Genomic DNA, 18098 nt, shown 5'->3' with positions numbered 1-18098 from the left:
GCAGACATGCCTGCCCTACCTTCTGTGGAGAAAGGAAGAAAAATCTTTCACTAAAAAACTCCATGCAAACTGAAATTGTCCGTTAGAGAGTTGTGGTAAGTGCAGTGTGTGGAGACTACAGAGAAGACATGGAGTTCACATGGACATCTAACCACTTAAAAGAATCTTGTTTGAGCAATTCATCAGGGTACCTGAAATGTCAGGAGCACCGGCYTAGGTTCGGTTCAGGGAGGCTTCGTGGTCTCAGCTGCTATTGAGAATAGAAGCTTGATAACCTAGGTCAGGAAGCCACGAGACTTGCCCTTGGAAGAAAGCAAAGCAGTSCTGACAGATTTGCAAGGCTTAGCTACGCTGAGTTTAATTTGATGGACAAAGAGCCATGTGTACTGCGGTGCTGGATCCTGACCATTTTGCATTTGTCCTACATTTTCAGACAGAAAAAGCTAAAATAATCCTCCACTTAGCGTTTAATTTTCTTGTGATACAGATTCAGCTGTTCAGGGAAATATCTGCAAAATGAAAATCCAGTGATAGAAGCAATGTAAAATGGCATGTCATTTCTGTAAGGTTTGAATATTTTTGTGTAGGAGCTCAAGAAATTTTGCCTCTGTTTGGCAGCTTTGAATTTAGTTTGCAAAATTAGTTCATATATCCTCTTATGGATTAACTTGGTCGAACACCTGCGTACTTCAGCTGCTTTTTTTTCTTAGTCTGCAATCCATAGGACTGTTGTGATAGTCAAGGTAAATTTGAGTATATGTATACATGAGTTTGTTGGACTACAGAACTTGCATAGCTGAATCTTGTAATTAGGGATTTTCAGGTAGGATTCTATAGATGGATGATAAACRAAGTATTGAGTTTAGCCTTATATAGTAATAGTTGGACATTTTTGGTTTGCTAAATGCTTCTGTAAACTAAAATGGTTCTTTTATCCAATAGGATAATGTTACTAATGTCGACACAGTTGGCAATTAAAAGTAATTTTGAAAACCACATTTATTACTCTGGTTTGCATTTGAAATAATTTGTTTTTCAATATTACTTTAAGATTGGCTCATTTATTAGCTCCTTTTCTTCTTACATGACAATGAGATAATTGCTATTTATTTTTTATTCTGTAAGCAACTATAATCAAAGCAGTCAAAAATAGACTCTGCATTGACCTGAAGCCAGAGTGACCCGTCAACATGAGGCTACTGTAGTCTTCAGCGTTTCAATTTAAATTTTGTTTTCATATGTGCACCCTGGAATGTAATCAGTAGGGCTGAAGTAAATGCTTTTAGAGTTTTCTGTGTTCATTAATTACAGYGAGGCAAAGCAGTTGAAAGTGGGAGCTAAAACCAGTTTTAGGTTGGTTATTAATAACAGAAAAGGTGCTTGTTCGGGATTGCGTGGGCTGCCTGGGACTACGCTGGGTCAGGACGTCCACACTGGCCTGAGGAGCTCGTCAGGCTGTGCTGGGTGAGGTAGCTCAAACTGGAAAAAACTCCGACTCTCCTGATTTTTTGCAGCTGAGCTCTCTTTCCTAAAAGAGAGCAGCAAATGCATTCTTTCACTTTCGAAGTTAGCATTTTTTCCATGCTTTTGACATTTAGCTGAGTTATGTAATTTTTTACTCAAGTAAAGCGAAGGCTCAGATTCCAAATCCAAATGCGTGTAGCTGTTTTCTGTGATGAAAGACCTAGGCTTTTACAACTGTGTAGTAGAAATAAGAGAATGAGGATGAAATAAGGGAGAGTTGTATGAGTTGTATGTTGTTGAGATCACTCAAGTGATCTTGAGATAGGTATAAGCTCATCAGCCAGATGAAAACAGCTGTGYGGTGGGTAGAAGGATACTACCTTTTAAGTGTAATATTGGATTTGGTTATGGGGGGAAATGAGCATGTGTTCACAGGTGGTAAGTATGGGAAACAGTTCTCTGTGGTCAGCTTGTAATGGCTGCATAAGAAAAAGATGAATGATTTGTTTTAGAAGTAAAGCTCAGTGCTCTTTGCTGTTAAAGGAAAATAGTGCAGATCTCATTGCCGTAGATGGCAGGTATTGAAATGCAGCAGTGTCCTTGTCAACATGAGACTGTGTCACCAGTGTCAATATTGTATTCTGTCAGTACTTTTCACTGTGTAAAACATATGTAAATGAGAAAGTGCTTTTCCATAAAGTTTATTTTTGCATCTTATTTTCAAGTCAGACCTTATTGCATCTGACGGAAGTGTTGCTTCCCTTGCCTCCATAATGTGTCCTGCAACCCAGTAATTTCAGTCATGTTACATTCCTCTCCAAGCTCAAAGATGAAATTCTTTTCTAGACTGTACTGATTGAATTTGGTCCCAGATTTTAACACAGAGCAGCTGTGACCAGATGTGATGTTCTGGGTACAGAAGARGGAGGTTAAGATGGTCTCTTTGACCTGCTCATTGCTTCCCTTGCAGATCCGCTGGCCTAAGTGCACGTGTAGCYGCCCCTCCAACCTGGTTCTACCCAAAATGTCACAAGCTCATGCGTGCATTTTCAATAGCAGGTTGTTTAGCTCAAGGTCATTTTGGCAGATGAGGGAATGAGGCTTTGCTGGGCACAACGGCAGGGCTTGAGGAGGCAGCCGCGGTGGTGGGGCAGGGGCAGGGGGCTGCACTGCTGCGGGCAGGGAGCTGCTCGCAGGAGCAGGGGGCTGCAGGAGCCCGGCCTGGCAGAGGAGGGCTGAGCTGTGCGAGCAGCTTCGCGGGCACGGGAGGCATTTCTGAGCACCTGCTTTTGCTGTTTGAACTGTGTTCCTCCCGTGTCAGCGCTTTGCATGTGAGCTTCCCAACAGCCTCATTGCCAGCGTTTGGTTCCCCTTGCGTCATGCCCAGGTACCATACAAGTGGAGCTGTCCCATAAAATTCCAGGGATAGGCTCTGCTTTCTGATTTCAAAACTAAGTCYGGGAAAAGCTGCATTTTCTGCCTTTGCCATAGCTGTTTTAAGTCACACAAGGGTTGGTTGTTCATTTGGACCCATCGACTGGAATGGGTAATTTCAGATATGCTGTTGCCCAGCACTGTTACATGTGCAAAGCCTTGGCATGGGGAGCAAGGTTGGTACTTGAAGTTCAGCTYGACAAATCCAAGGCATATAAATCTGTGAGTGATGAGGAAGCTTGATGTAACAAGGTGGAAAGAAGATTGCATTCTCCTGAAAAACAGTGTTCTTTTTAATTTAAAGTTTATTGCCTTAACCAGGCTTTCAGAAAGCTTGCATGAAACTCTCCTACCTTTGAAAGCTTCATACAGGCTCTTGAAGTATTTGGTCTGAAACAGAAAATTTAATATTGAGGCATTTGGAACATGGAACATTTTTTATGGACAAGTAATTTAAACAGGTACTAATATGAAATGGTATTGTACTTGAAAGGATACAATCCATGTACACAAGCAGGGTAGAATATCACTGGGAGCAATAAAAATCCAGGAATTCTTCATACTGCTTTCATTGCAAACAAATTTTATGGTATGGCCTGTGAAGCAATTGAAATGCAGAAAGCTGGCACATCACTAGCTTGATAATTCCTCCTTCTAGCTACAACTTATTCTCTGTACAGATGTCCCCAGCTCTTTCTTTCTATCTATCTATCACATTAAAGCTTCTTGCCTCATGCCATTTAAAGCCTGCCTCAAATGTAGCATTTTTTTTTAAAATTGCTGCACACTTTCTGGGGTGGCTTTTTAAAAGTTTGTATGTGATGAAATCTAGCTGCATTTTTTTATCATAGGGCTCACCCTTAAACTCATAACAAGCTCATTTTTAAGTACAGTGCTTCCTTGAGAGAGCACTTGGCCAATATATCAATAATTATGTAGTAACAAAGCAACTGTATAAAAATGGCACCTACTTACTGAACAGATTGGTTTGCAGAGCCAATGGCAAAGATAAATGTTTATTACATTTTACTACTTTCGGTCCTGCAGATGCAATATAGCTATTTGCTTTCTGGCGTAAGCATCACGAGGACTAATTTCCAATWGTGGAATGTTTATGATAATAAGGATGTGTAACTAGCAAGAGTCCAGATTGACTTTCAAATACCAGCTTGAGTTTGCAGCGCTGGCAATTTAGACAAAATAAACAAAGGAAAAAATTTATTTTATATCTTTCCTTAACCAATTTTTTAAACAATCATTGAGACAGAACACACACGGAACCCCGCAGTGTCGTGTAGTTACTCTTCAGAATATGATACAAATTAAATGAGACTAAAACCAAACTGTATTAATTTTTGGCTCCCCAAATTTGGCAAGCTTCCTCACTCTCCTTGCAGAGTCCAAAGATTTTTACTTTTAATTTTACTACAATATGGAGAAAATCGTGGTGTCTGAAAATAACAAAACCCTGACATTGTTTTCTTATTTTCTTTCCTTTATTTTTGTTTAATGCCAATATAATTAATGCTGTGATTTAGATGATCAAGAAATGTTCAAATCTCTCATTTTGGGCAAAGTGGGAAATGCTTAAACCTGTAATTTTGTATATGGACCAGTAGCCCTGCAGTCGTGTCAGTCAGTGAGGGTGGCATCCTGGTTGATAGTGGGGTCCGTGCAGAGGGCAGCTGGTCCATAAAACCACTCTGGAGAGACACCTTGAGCGTTGGACCTTGCGAGCGGAGACGTTCGGGTCGCTGCCGTGGTGGCCTTGGGCAGGGCTGGGTGGCCCCGGGTGTTGGGTGGCGCTCGTGGGCAGGGTGCAGGATGCGCCTGCAGCCTTGGCTGCCTGCCAGGCTGTGTCCTACGGTACGTGCTTACGTGTGGCCTTACAGAGCTCTCCTGGGCGAGGGCCAAGAGCCTCTCCAAGCCGCGGCTTCCCTCGTTCCCCCCGCCAGGGACACTCACGTGACTTGGCCGCTCCTGAGCTTAACGTGATGCACTTGGTTCCTCTTTAAAGAGGTCTCACCGTGGGAGGGCTCCCGCTTCCCGCTGCTCCTGGGACGCTCGGGGCGGTTGCAGCCCCGAGGTCGGCGGTGGCGGTGGGACCRCGTCGCTCCCTCACGTCCACCCGTGTCCTCCGCACCCGTTGGCCACCACCTCCCTCAGAGTCTTTGTGGCAGCTCCTGGTTGTGTCAGCGAACTCTTTGAACCCGGATTATTCATTTTAATTGGCAGCCATTGACAGTAATGTTTCTTTGCCAGGATTTATTGTAGTGTTTAAAGATTTTTATGTTGATTTTGATGGCATGAAGGAAATTGCATGGGAATTTTAGGCTGGACTTTATTATTCTCTGCCATATCTAGCTAATAAGATGCACATTCTTTCGGGGACAGGTTTTTGTCTGTGCATCTTGCTCACTCTTCCCTCATCTGTGCCTTCTGTCAGCCCATTTTCCTGTGCTTATTTCACTGCACAGTTAATGATGCTTAATCCTCCTGTGGAAGAAGTTTGCCTAGTTAAAGCTAGCATAGAGAGCGCGCCGTCTTACCCTTATCTAAAGAAAGGAAATACAAATAAGCTGCTATTCCATGGAASAATAGGAACTAGGAAACTAGGCAGCTAAGTCCAAATTTCAGAAGATGCTTTGGTGCTTTTGGTTTCATTCAGTAATAAAGGAGTAGTAAAGTGTTACTAAATGTTATTTGCTGAGCAGAAGTTTGTGAGGTTAGTTAAAAATGAACTTTATGATTTCTAAGAAATTAGTCTTGCATTAAATGCTGGGTGCTTTGAGATGAACTGGCACATGAAATGGGCATCTCTGTGTCCAGCTGSGCTATGGACACATGGGTCTGTTCCTAAGGACTGCATCCATAATGTGGTGTGTTATCGTGAGCTTAGATTAGWCCTCTGGGGAGAGCATCATTACCCAATTAAATAAAGGAGAGCAACTTTGATATTCTGCCATATGCTGTAAAATAAAATGCCTGCATGGCACAAAGAGCCATGAATTCTCTCACTTTATATGAGACGAGTTGTGATTAGTGACCTTCGTCCTGCCCCTGCAATACCAGTGTTATGTAGAGGCCTAATATGATTATATAAAAAATAAATTACACTTCATGGCCTGCAGGACCTTATCTTTTCTAATATGTTGCCAATCTATCTAGTATTGAGACTTACTGACATTTCTGTTAACCGATCCTTTTACCTGTTTATTTAATCAGCAACTTTAATAATTTCTTTCGTGTGCATATAACCCAGAGAAAGCTGGCAGGTTGGTGCAARCTTGTAAAGTTAGCAACACAGGCCGTAGCTATAACAACATCTTAAATATATTCCTGTTCCTATATAAACTTGATGTGCATCACTAACATGCTCAGATCAGTCAGAACAAGAGGTTTTACCGCCACGTGGCTGCTCTTTCTGGTAGCCACTAGCTCGACAGGCTGGAACTGCCTCTGTTGCTTYGGGGTGAATCATGTTGCTGAGCTTTGCTGGGGCCCGGTTGCTTTCTCAGCTCTGCAGAAATGGTGGAAGGCAGAGCCTCCTTCTGCAGTGCCCGGGCAACGTGGAGGGCTCTCCTGCAGGAGCTTCTCACCACCATCTTCYTTGGGAAGTTGTGGTATCCGGGGGCATTGCCACGCTCGAGCATATGGAGCACACGCTAATTATACTGCACTTACTGTGTTCTCTGCAAATGCCAAGGCCGTGGAGCCTTGGAGCTGCTGCAGGCGAAGTAGGAAGATCCTTCAGCACTGTCTACTGCACATCTGGGACAATGTTCCCTAAAATCCCTACAATATCTGGGCAGAGGAGGAGGGAGCGAGTGCACATCCTCCGGAGGCGTTAGAAGTTTGTTGACTGGGATGGGCTTTTGTGACGATGTGACCAGGTGAGCCCAGGAGAACCTGCCGTGCTCTGCTGCTGCTGAAGCCTGCTCCCACCTGGCCAGTGCTCCTCTTTGGGCTGCAYGGACCCTCTGTGCATCCACACAGCACAGGAATGTCCTCGTGCCTGTGCAGGGCTCCTGCAAGTTCCAGTTGCCTTCAGAGCAAGATGGAGAAGTACTTCAACACCTGCTTGTTTCTCACGTTAGGTGTGATCAAGGCAAAAAGATAGCATTTCATCTAAGATAAAGCAGTGCAACCGCTGTGATTTTTAAGTAAAAGTGTGCTCTGTGCTGGCTGCAGCCGTGTGCGTAGCAGAGTGATGCTCTGAACRTAGATCTCCAGCTGCATCTCCTGCTTCCAGGTTTGTCTAGCTAAATGGAGGTGCCGRTCACTGAACCACAGAATTAGGATCCTGCTTTGTGACCTGTGTGTCCCATGTCTCTGAWATTCCTAACTGCAGGAAGGACAGCTCAGTAGCTGTTCTGCATCTGGTCAACGTCCACTGCAGCAGCCGTCTCCGTTGGGGCTGGTTTCCACATAACAATTTCATTTACAAAGCTCTTGTTTTTTGCAGGGGAGCCCCTACTCTTGCCTGACAATCTACAGGAATAAATAATAATAATAATAATAATAATAAACTTTTCTTCTCTTTGCTTTCCCCTTCTCTATAATTCACTACTTGCTATTTTCATTAGCAGTGAATGAGGGGAGAAGCTGCGTAACAAAATGAGAAATTTCTTACCTGATAATTTTCTTCCAGTTAACAGCTTCTCTCACCATCCAGCCTGCCTGGGTAGCATTGCAAATGACCAGAATACAAATGATCTTTTTCCCTCTGAATGAAGACTCAGATATATAATTTAATACACTATATTAGATTGTTGTCTCAATGCTAATAATTGCCTGCTGAAGCATTTCTGTAGTCCGAGGGGGTTCTGGCAGCCTGTGTTGAGCTTATTGCCCAAATGATTGTAGGTCAGTCCTGAACCTCGAAGAGACGTAGATATTACCCCACTGTTGCTGGGAAAAGATACAACTTTATTAGAAGAAAAATTAGTGATRAAAAGTTGACTTATTCCTCTTTCTCATTTGCATGAGGCAAATTTCTTGGTAGGTRGATTTTAACCGAGAGGAGTTGGTGCAGATTGCTGCAACTGGGGAGCAGGAAAGCAAAAGGGTTCGTACTCAGCGGGAGAACTGGCATGTACCAGGGTGAAGTGTATGTGGTAGCTGTGGCCTTTAGCTGTCTCGAGCTGGCCTGTATGAATGTCCCCAGAGGTATGGGATTTGGGGATAAGAGTGCAAGGACAAGTATAGTAACACTGACATGGCGTCAGGATAAGGCTGGGCTCTGCTTTGCACTTCATCATGAGAGCTGGGATGTATTTCTGTTCARGGAAGTTTGCTCCAGCTTATTGGGCCGTCATCAGAGCCAACCTTGAATTTTCAGTGAAGTCTTAAGAAGTTAACTGTTTGGGGATTTTAATCAGCTGAGGCCAGCCTCTAAAATGTTATATTTTGAGTCTCTTGCATCTTGCTACCTTAAAAACTGTGTGCAGACATGAGCGCATACATTTAATTTTTCCCCAGTAGATTCAAAAAAATTTTAAGGATAATAAAAAAAGGAAAACTCCAGAATTTGCTTTTAAGTTCTCAGCACTGCAGAGCTCCCAGTGTCATTTTATTTGGGGCAGGGAGGGCAGTTCGCTGCAGGTAGAGATGTGGTTCTGAACAAGACGTAYGTCCCGCTGCTCAAGGGGGTCACTGCTGCCCAGGTCAGGATCCTGGGGCTCCTAAGTGCACTTAGTACCCACAGCAGGATCTGGCTACTTAACCTGCGAGCTGCAGTTGCAGAAACGGTGCTCCAACACTTAAGCATAAAACCAGCTGTTACAGCTGGCTCCTGTGCAAAGTGCTTGCTGCTTTACATAGCGATCTGGCAGCACAGAAGAAGTGACTTGGAGGCTGTGATCTTAGCGTGATTTCCTTTGCTGTCTGCTCTCCAGAGCTTAATACAGCCATAGCCCTCTGCGTGAGCTGCAGCAGCACTTTGCGCTCGCGGAGTTTGAAGAGGGGAGCTGATTAAGATGCTGGTCAGTTCTTCTCCCTGGCCTTTCCCTTTATATAAACTGTTACTGTTGGATACCCCTGCAGGGATTTAAAAAAATGCAGAAAACACAGGCCAGAAGGCACCAAAAGAGGGAAGACTGGGGGAAGGGAAATGAGAGAAAAGATGCCAAGAACAGCATAAAATCCAGTGGAGGAAAATACAGCAGGGAATTGGTGACTTTTTTTTCTGAGAGAGATGGAAAACAGTAATAAGTAGGAGAAAGCCTCTGTCTTTATAGTCTCCATTTGAAAATTATCCCAACTTTTCCATTCAGAGCTACAAAGGCAAGAGGGCATGAAGGTGCAGAAGAGCGCCCAGGTCTGAGTGTGCCTGGCCTCACGTCCTGCCTTTCACTGGAGGAGCTACCTGTCTGTGCTGCAGTTGTTGGGGACAGAAATCACAGGTGGGAGAGGACTTGGTACCAGTGCTGGTCACATTCCGGTGCCTTGGAGCTGGAGAGCGTCTTGTGGGGAGGCCAACGAGTACGATGAGCCCATGGTCGTGGTGTCAAGAGCAGCCAGCCAAGCAAGTGAGACCCGATGATGATAGCAAGAATTGTGATCTTAGAGAGAATGGCATCAAGCGGGTCGCATAAGGGATTCTCTTCTCTTTTTTTTTTTTGCTCCATTTTCAAGAGGTGTTAAGGGGACACAGACATGAAAGGAGAAAAACATCTGCTGCTAGTTTTGAGGACAATGTCAAGATGTTCTTCAGTTGAAAAGCTTAACTTTCAGCTGTATTTATTTTGGGAGGCTGAAAGGATTTTTTCCTAAGGGCTTTTTTTTTTTTCTTTATTTTTTTTTTTACTGTGCAGTTCAATAAGCATGAGCTTACCTTTTCTGAAAAAAAATCTTAGAATCAGAGAGCACTTTTTATTACCGGATCATTCTCCCTCTACCTGCTTTGAAGTATATGTATCTGGGGAAACTTTYGGAAGAAACGGAATAATTAACTCTTTCTGTAATTAGTTTCCAAGCTCACAAATTTGCGTGTCTGCCAAGCAGGGGGCCTAACCTTTACCTGAATGCAAAATGCATATGTGAAGTTTGCTCAGGTCCTTCATGGAATGTGAGATGAAACAAGAGAATTTTTATTTTTGGTAGGAGGGACCAGAAAACCAGCATTTTTTTTCATTTTGAAACTGAGATGTGTGTTTGTGAGGCCTTGTGAGGAGGCCTCTTGCTCCTGGGCGCGCTCTGAGGAGGCCCCGTTGGCGCCAAACAGGAGCGGGGAAGTGAGAATCCCTGTTTGTGGAAAGGCCTAAACCTGGCGCCGCCACTGAAGCCGCCACTGGCTTCAGCCACAGGGACCCCCTAATCTGGCCCGGGCAGAAGGAATTAATAATGKGGCAGGTTTCATTTCTCTCTGCTGTGTGCAGGGCCTCGTGTGCTCCGCAGTCACTCAGAGCGAAATTCTGCCGTCGGGTTGGTGCTGTGAAGGAGCAGGCTGTGATTTCCAAGGGGGGCTCAGTTAGATATAGGACACAAAACCAAGCATCTTCCCRGCAGTATGAAAATGCCACTCGTGTATTTTTGTGACACGTGTTTAGTTTTACTCCATCCTTAGGTTTTGCTTTTCGTTTGGGGTCTGCTCTTGTACCAAAGGCCCAGGATGACATTGTCCGAGGAGACTGGGGACATCCGAGCCTTCAGCAGCCACAGAGCGAGGACTGCAGGGTTTCAGCTCTGAAGTGGCACCAGCGCCTCTCATCTGGGTRCCTCAGATCATCTGCAGGATGTTTTAGTCCCTCCCTTGGGAGCAATAATGAATCCTACAGTTTCTGATGCCTGTGCTCAGGAGTCAGGCCTCTGGTTTGTTGTTTATGCGTTTTTCTTGATAGAAATACCCCTCCTGGCTATTTTTATATTTTGCCATGGTCTGGCCCCARAGTGTTTCGGAAGGCTCCGAGCTCTTGTTTTCCAGCATCATGGGGAATAGGTAGAAGAGCCCTTTGTTTGAACTGGCCCAGCTCTCTGACTGCTCAGAAATGATGGGGCGAGGAGGTATGTGCTGCATGGGACAAGAGAACCGGGTGCCTCCTATTATATAAGCTGCAGAGGATTTCCTGAGAAGTGTTCAGCCCTCATTGCTGTCTGTAAGGAAATCCTCTTATCTGGGCAGCGCAATAAATAGTTCTGCCTCCTGCAATAGAAAGAGAAAAACACATTCCTGAAACGTCTGTTTTTTTAAAATGTGGGTTTTTAAAACACATCAGCTAGAATTATTCTTTTGCAATAAATCCCTGTAATATCATGCTGCGTATACATTTAACTAGATACACAGAGGTGGAGAGAGGGGGAGGCAGTGTATTCAGAGAGGCTTTAGTGAGCACTCGGTAATGACGGGAACAGTAAATAATCCTGCAGGTTTACAAACCCAATCCAGAACGTCTGTGTGTAGCCCTCGCATCTGTTAAAGCTGCCTGGCAAAGACGTTAAAGGCGGTTAATAAAGGGCTTTCTTTTTTGCTTTGTGTTTTTAAATATTGTGGGAGCTGGCGGGGTGACAGTGTTGAGTTACAGGAACGTAACCGATCCAGGACCTTGACTGAAAGCTCGGGAAGCAGCCGTCCTCCTCCGGCTGCACTAGAGAAATGAGGTGAGTGAGGAACAGGCTGCCTCTTTTCTCTAGTCTGAAATGGATTCGGGGGTTTTGTTGTTTTTAATGTAGAACTTACTTATTTTTCAGTCCGTGCCCTGCAATAAAGTCGTCCTTTTTCTTAACTGAAGAAATCTGCGGTGTAGGAGAGCCGTGTCACTTGACCCTGGTGCTTTTAAATAAGCTTTTAAGAGGTTGGACCAGATGTCGGCCACATCTGTGTTTTCATTTCATTGAAATTTTCATTTCAAACCTTTTATTAAAGGAGAAAATGATCATTTAGAAATTGTTTCAAAAAGTTTAGCAGCTGGGAAGATCTTTGTGGCACGTAAAAAGTGAAGGGGCATGTTTTGTGTGCCCCGGCACGAGGTCTCCTCAGGCTGGATGTGATGGCTCTGAAAAGCTTTAGATCAAGATGGATGGGTTCATTTCTGAATTACCATCCTGTACCAAAACTTAGTGTTTCTTTTTTTTTTTTTTTTTGATAGAAGTGTTATCCTAGGATTTGAAAACTTCTTTTCCAAAAAACTTCTTGAATTTAATGTATATCTATTAAGTTGGCAGCAAAAAGGACTGCTTGCAGACTGAGTGGATACCCTGCCAGTGCTCTCAGTATGGATATTTCGAGGTCCAAGAAATGCTTTTTATGTGTAACCTGCTTCTGGAGTCTTCTCTGCAGTTTACCAGTTGGCAAATGAGTTTTCCGTCCCTGTAACTAATTGATCCAATGAGAAAAGCTGGCACCTAATTCAGTAACAAGTTCTATTTAAAATTACACGTGAAATTGTGCCTACTGCTTGAAATGACATCATTTTCAGTCTGGGTCTGTAAGGAAACAGACATCTACTGTACTGTGACATATTAAACTTCAAATCTCTGATCCAAAAATATAGCAGTGTATAGGAGAAGTGAGGCACTTAATGATGAAGAAAACTCATTGCAGACTGATTTCAGTGGGGGCATTTTTATTATTCGTAAGATGMTCTGGCAGGTTTTACAACAAATGATTTGGGGATGTGCAGGATTTTATGTTAAGCTGAGCTATGACTTGGGTCCAGAATGGTTCTCCAATGCAGACACCAAATTTTGATTTTCTAGCCTGAGATTTTAAAAACCTGCTGGTGATCTTGAGGATGGTTCCCTTTTTCTTTTTCCTCCATTCCAAGCCTATGTAAATCTTTTATATTTTTGTTTATCCACTGAAGGTGAGGGAAAAAAAATCCCTTTCTTGATTTGGATAACCCAAACTGAAAGGTTTTATGTTTTCCCAAAAATCTTGAGAGACAAGAGGGGCAGACGAAATGAAGAGGGGGAGACAAGCTCCTTTTTGTGCGTCAGTGCAGTGGGGAAAGTTCTTCCCAGCCTACAGGAGACCCTGCTTTAGTCCCATTTCTGCACAAATACCCTCAGACCAGGAGATAAGTTATTCTGGCTTGGGCACACTCTGCTTTTGAGCTGTTGTATTTTGTGCAAGGAATGAAACTTTCCATGGATCCAGGTTTGCAGTCTCTGGGAAGGGCATCTGGGTCACCTCCCTGCAGTATTTACTCCTTTTTTCCATGCATGTGTAATGTCCTGGTTCCCATGCTTTGGGCAACCACTTTAARCGTTTGAGTTTAGTCAGAGAGAGGACTCGGTGGGAACGCTCCTGTTTCCTACCTTGGCYGGTTTCCGCTCAAAACTCAAGGCCATGCATCCCAAAAGCTGCCATGGGATCGAGGCCATGCACCATCGGGGCACCCTTATTGCTAGCTCTGCATTTGGGGAAAAAAAGAGAAATTGGGAGACCCAGGCTGTTGAGAGGCCTTGAGGAATGGGGAGAYGTGTAAGCACAAATGGGGAACAGCAGCAATGAAGGTGCCAAGCTGCAGCACTTTATTTTTCAGTTGGCAGATTATTCAAACTTAACCCTGTTTTATTCATTTATTTTTTTCCTGCAAGCAAACTGATCATTTGTTGCCCAGTCCTGTTTGAATGGACTGAAGATGACCAGGTTGCTTCCTTCCTCGGAATAAGTTTTCCTTGAATAATTTATTTTCTTCTCTACCTGGACGACTTTGAGTTCATTACCACTGTACATTAATATGATGTGGAAAACTAGTTTTTGATGCTGTAAATTATGCAAGTACTTAATTAGGCCTCAGTTTTGTGCTGTTGCGCTTTTCAATGGCTAGAATAAGAAAACTTCTGTTTTCAGAAATCTTAATTAATATAAAACTATGGAGTAAAATTGTAACCAAGGAAAACGTGTTCATGTTGATAATTTATATTGACCATTTAAAAGTTATTTTGAAATTTGGAAATGTTTTAATAWTTCCCACTTTCGAGATAATAATAATAATTTTCCAAATAATATACACCTCTTTTACAGAATTGATGTGGGTTAAGGGGTTTCAAAAAATCAGATGATAAGTCAGCATCAAGATTAAAGCCATAGGAGGACTGTCTGGGTGATGTAGTGTTCCCTGGTCCACGCTGCTTCCCTGCTAACCAAAATATTTTCTAAGTCATAATTTACAGACAACTTCTTGACCTACGGTCTCCGACAGAAAAATTCATGCTCCCACAGAAGAAAAATGGTGTCATCTCCCTAAAATGGATGTATAATGTGTATATAATGGATGTGTATATGTATAATGGGTATATAATGGACATATATATGAATGGATATATAATGTATAAATACCTGAGGGGTGAATGTAGGGAGGAAGGGGCCACGCTCTTCTCAGTGGTGGCCAGTGACAGGACAAGGGGCAGTGGGTGTAAGTTGAAACCCAGACAGTTCCATCTCCACGTGAGGAGGAACTTCTTCCCCGTGAGGGTGCCCGAGCCCTGGCACAGGCTGCCCAGGGAGGCTGTTGTGGAGTCTCCTTCTCTGGAGATCTTCCCAACCCACCTGGATGCCGCCCTGTGCCCCGTGCTCTGGGTGTCCCTGCTGGAGCAGGGGTTTGGACTAGATGATCTCTAGAGGCTCCTTCCGTCCTCAACCATCCTGTGGTTCTGTGCAAGTGGCTTCCCCGGCTTCACAGTGGCGGCTCGTGGAAATGCCCAGCCGATTGAGGCCAGTTCCTTGCAGACTGGCACGTTGTGGCCGGCCCGGGCGCGGGGAGCGCCGCGCGGGAGCCCCGCGGGGCGCTGCTCGGGCGCCGCTCCCCGCTCATGCCCTGTGTTCTCTCCCCGTGCAGGTGACAGCGCGGGCGACGGCGAGCTAGATCTCAGCGGAATCGACGACAGTGAAATAGATAGGGTAAGAGCCGGCGCCCCTCACCCTGCCCGTGCCCAAGGAGGATGGCTCCTTTCCCGGCCTTCCTCTCCCCTCCCTGCCCCTCCGCCCAGCCGCTCCCTTTCCCTGTACCTGGAGCCTCAGGAGCTTTTGGTGCTTGGGATTCACTGTGAATCATCATGCAGGGCCCTGAATTCAGCCAGTTCCTGGCCCATTTTGTGCATAAGGGCTGTTGCTGCTGGAATAACTGTTTTAGAACATCCTTAAGGACTTTTAGAAGTTTTTTTTTTTTTTGGTAGCTTTAAATTTATTATTTAATTAAGACATCCTCACCACAAGATGCTGCCATGGAAACCGAACTGCAGAAGCAGCCTGCACAGCCTCTGTCATTCTGAGGTTTCTGTAGCATTTTCTCTATTTATTATTATTTGTGTGGCAGCCAGTGACATCCTTTACTGTATGGCCCACATATAGGTGACAGACAGCTGTGGAAAACGACTTATTGAAGGTCGCCCAGCAGGTCACCGCTTGAACACCAGACAGAGGCCAGCTGCTCTCCAGTTCAGCACGCTGCTTTGAAGGGAAATCATGCTAATGCTACCACCTCCTTTAGGAATACTTAGTCTTGACAGAGATAATGCTAAGAATTTAAGCTGATCTGCAGAATATTGTTGGTGGTGAGTGAACGAGTAGGAGAAAACTCAGCTTGGGAGCTTTCATCAGTGAAAGTGGATTTGTTAGGACAGCAGTTAGGAAAAGTCCATGGAGTCATATGGATACGGAGGTGGGAAGGAGAGTGTAAATGGGAGACCTGCTATTCCATACAGCAGGTCCATAATTTAAACAAAAGCTGGGAAAGAGCAAACAGATTCTCGTCTCCTTCTGCCCACCGCAGTGAGGTCATAACTCTGCTTTTATGATCTCACGTTCATTTCCATGGCTGTAGACTGTAATATTGTGAGCCCAAGATTATGAACTCTCTAAAAGTGTAAGAAGGATGAATAAGGGAGCTGTGAGGAAACGAGTTTTTACTGTTATGACTTGCCTTTAATAGAAGCAGATGAAGCAGTGAAAATATTGGTCTGATAAAGCAGCGGTAGCTCCATGGTTTTGTTTGCTTCGTTTGTCCTGATGGGCAGGGCTCCTCCCTGCGCTGCCTCCATTTCCTTAGAGCAATTTTTCTCATAAAATCCTGAGGGGCATCTTTTAGTTTGGAGAAAATCTGCAAGGCTAAAACATAAAATGTAGAAATGTCGGATTGTTCTGCTAGCACTTAAAATATCGCAAGTTTTGGGTCAGCTCCATGAAGTTGCAGTGTCTTGTTTAGGAAGGATGATCCAATTTGTCTTCTGCATCCTGCAAAAGTTCCACATGCCCAAAGTGCATCAGAATTAGGGAACCTTTGCTTCACAGACACTTGGGCTAAACACTGCCTTGAATTTTATACTTAAGTAATTGAAGAAGGAGATCCCTTCCCTTCCTTCCTTCCTCCCACCCAGCCTCCCTCCCTCCTTTTTCCTGCCTGTCATTCTGTCTGTAATTTATCTGACTAGTTCTAGGTGTCCTTTTCAGTTCCACACATACTAATGATGTTACTGAGACAAAATGGAAATAACTGAAGAAACTGAGATACAGACACTGAACCCAGCTCCCCCAAAGCTGAAGGACTAACATACCAACAAACTAAACCAAGTTCCTCCACACAGATGTGGCAGTGAACTAATAATCTTAATAACTGTGCCTAAACCTTCACAGAAACCTAACCAGAAGACACATGTTTCTGTTTTGGTATCACAGAGCAATGGTTTCCATACTGTTTTGAATTACAGACCACCATCAATACACAGAATTACTTGCAGACACTTCGTTGCCATGGTAGTCCCCATATCATCTGAAAAAGATCATGGAAACGGGTTTGCTCTGTAGGTTAATTATGGAGCACTTACAGTGAGTCCTGGGGTGTTGCATTGGTCACCCCATCAAAGTCTGGAAACCACTCGCTAATACCATTTTTAAAAACCTGTCCTTAYTTCTGCCAGCTTCAAAAGTTAGGAGAAGTGATCTGATTCTTGCCTCGTGGTTGTATTTTCTTTTGTTAGTGTATTTTTAAAAACAGAGCACGAGTAGCCCTTGCCAGAAAAAAATCTCTTTTTTTTTTCTTTTCCTATGGTTTTCAAGTTGATTTCTGAATGTAGATGAACTTTGTTTTGCCTTTTAGTATATACTTAATGAAACAGAAGCTCAGATAAAAGCAGAGCTGTGGATGAAAGAAAATGCAGATTATTTGAAGGAACAAAAAGGTAAGTTATATAGGATTGAAATTCCTATAATTCCTAACTCCTTTTGGCCAGTGTTGCTGAAACGTGCAGTGTATGTAATCTTCATGCTGGTTACCCTTTTGTCATCTTGCAGAAAAAGAAGCGAGAATAGCAAAAGAAAAAGAACTTGGGATTTATAAAGAGCACAAGGTATAAAAAACTGTGTACTAATTGTGTTTGTTTGAAAATGTCCGGGAAATTTATTCCATTTGTTGATCACCTGCATGTAGGATGTATGGGGATAATGGTTCAGGTCACCACTTAACAAGCAAAATGTATTATATGTCTACATGTTATTGAAATGCAAGGCTCTAAGTTTTCAGGTGGTGAGTAAAACACTTTCTTCTTGCCTGAACTTTTTTTTTTTAATTGACAATTATGAGAAAATGCTTTGCACTGCAAATTCAGAGCTAATTCACTGCATTTATGATTACTATCCTAATTGCTTGCTTATTTAAATATAATCCTTAAGACATGCCCTTTTTTTTTTAGCAAGTGTATATGGAATTTGTTTGTACTTGCTGTAACTTCAGTAAGTAGTTCTCTGGCCTGTTACAATAATTCCTTTCTGAAGAACTGAGMACATCTTTGTTACAGTAACTTGAAGGAATATTTTGTTCTACCTTTCATGAAGAAGGTGACATTTATGTTAGCAAATGGCATATCCTGTCCCCATGTTGAGCAATTTAAAGCAGCCTAATTGGCCACATATTTGCAATTTACAGCATTAGTATTTTGTGTAATTGAGCAAGTGACAAGTCAAATCTGTGCACAATCTTCCACATGCAACTAAAAATCCATGTTAGCTTTTAGTGTGTATATCCTATATCCTTTTTTTTTTTTTTTTTTTTTTGGACTAATGTGAAAGACAGGGTTTCCTTCCTCCCCCAGGTATTTCAACAATAAAAACAAAACCAGACAATGAGCTACTGTTTTATGCCTCAGAGTTCCTCATTCATCCTGCACTTACAGAGGCATGGCATTCTACCAGCACTTTTCCAAATTGTATAACTCTTTGGCACAGAAAAGTAGCCCAGACACCCACCTTTTTGTTCTGACAA

At 43.4% G+C, this 18098-nt stretch overlaps 1 protein-coding gene across 1 annotated transcript in view; it reads left to right on the top strand.

Moving 5' to 3' along the window:
• Window positions 1-18098, top strand: part of BRF1 (BRF1, RNA polymerase III transcription initiation factor subunit) — a 162416-nt gene that overhangs the window by 99203 nt on the left and 45115 nt on the right. The window contains exons 12-14 of the mRNA XM_026039205.1: window positions 14682-14743; window positions 16938-17019; window positions 17132-17187. Of these exons, the coding sequence (XP_025894990.1) occupies window positions 14682-14743; window positions 16938-17019; window positions 17132-17187 (200 nt within the window). The remainder of the gene's footprint in view (window positions 1-14681; window positions 14744-16937; window positions 17020-17131; window positions 17188-18098) is intronic.

This window comes from Nothoprocta perdicaria, unplaced genomic scaffold (genome assembly GCF_003342845.1).
Source record: "Nothoprocta perdicaria isolate Ctin4 unplaced genomic scaffold, notPer1 scaffold_223, whole genome shotgun sequence".
In the NCBI taxonomy this organism is placed as follows: domain Eukaryota; kingdom Metazoa; phylum Chordata; class Aves; order Tinamiformes; family Tinamidae; genus Nothoprocta; species Nothoprocta perdicaria.
The sequence above is the reverse complement of the archived record's forward strand: the minus strand, read 5'-3'. Positions and strand labels throughout refer to the sequence as shown.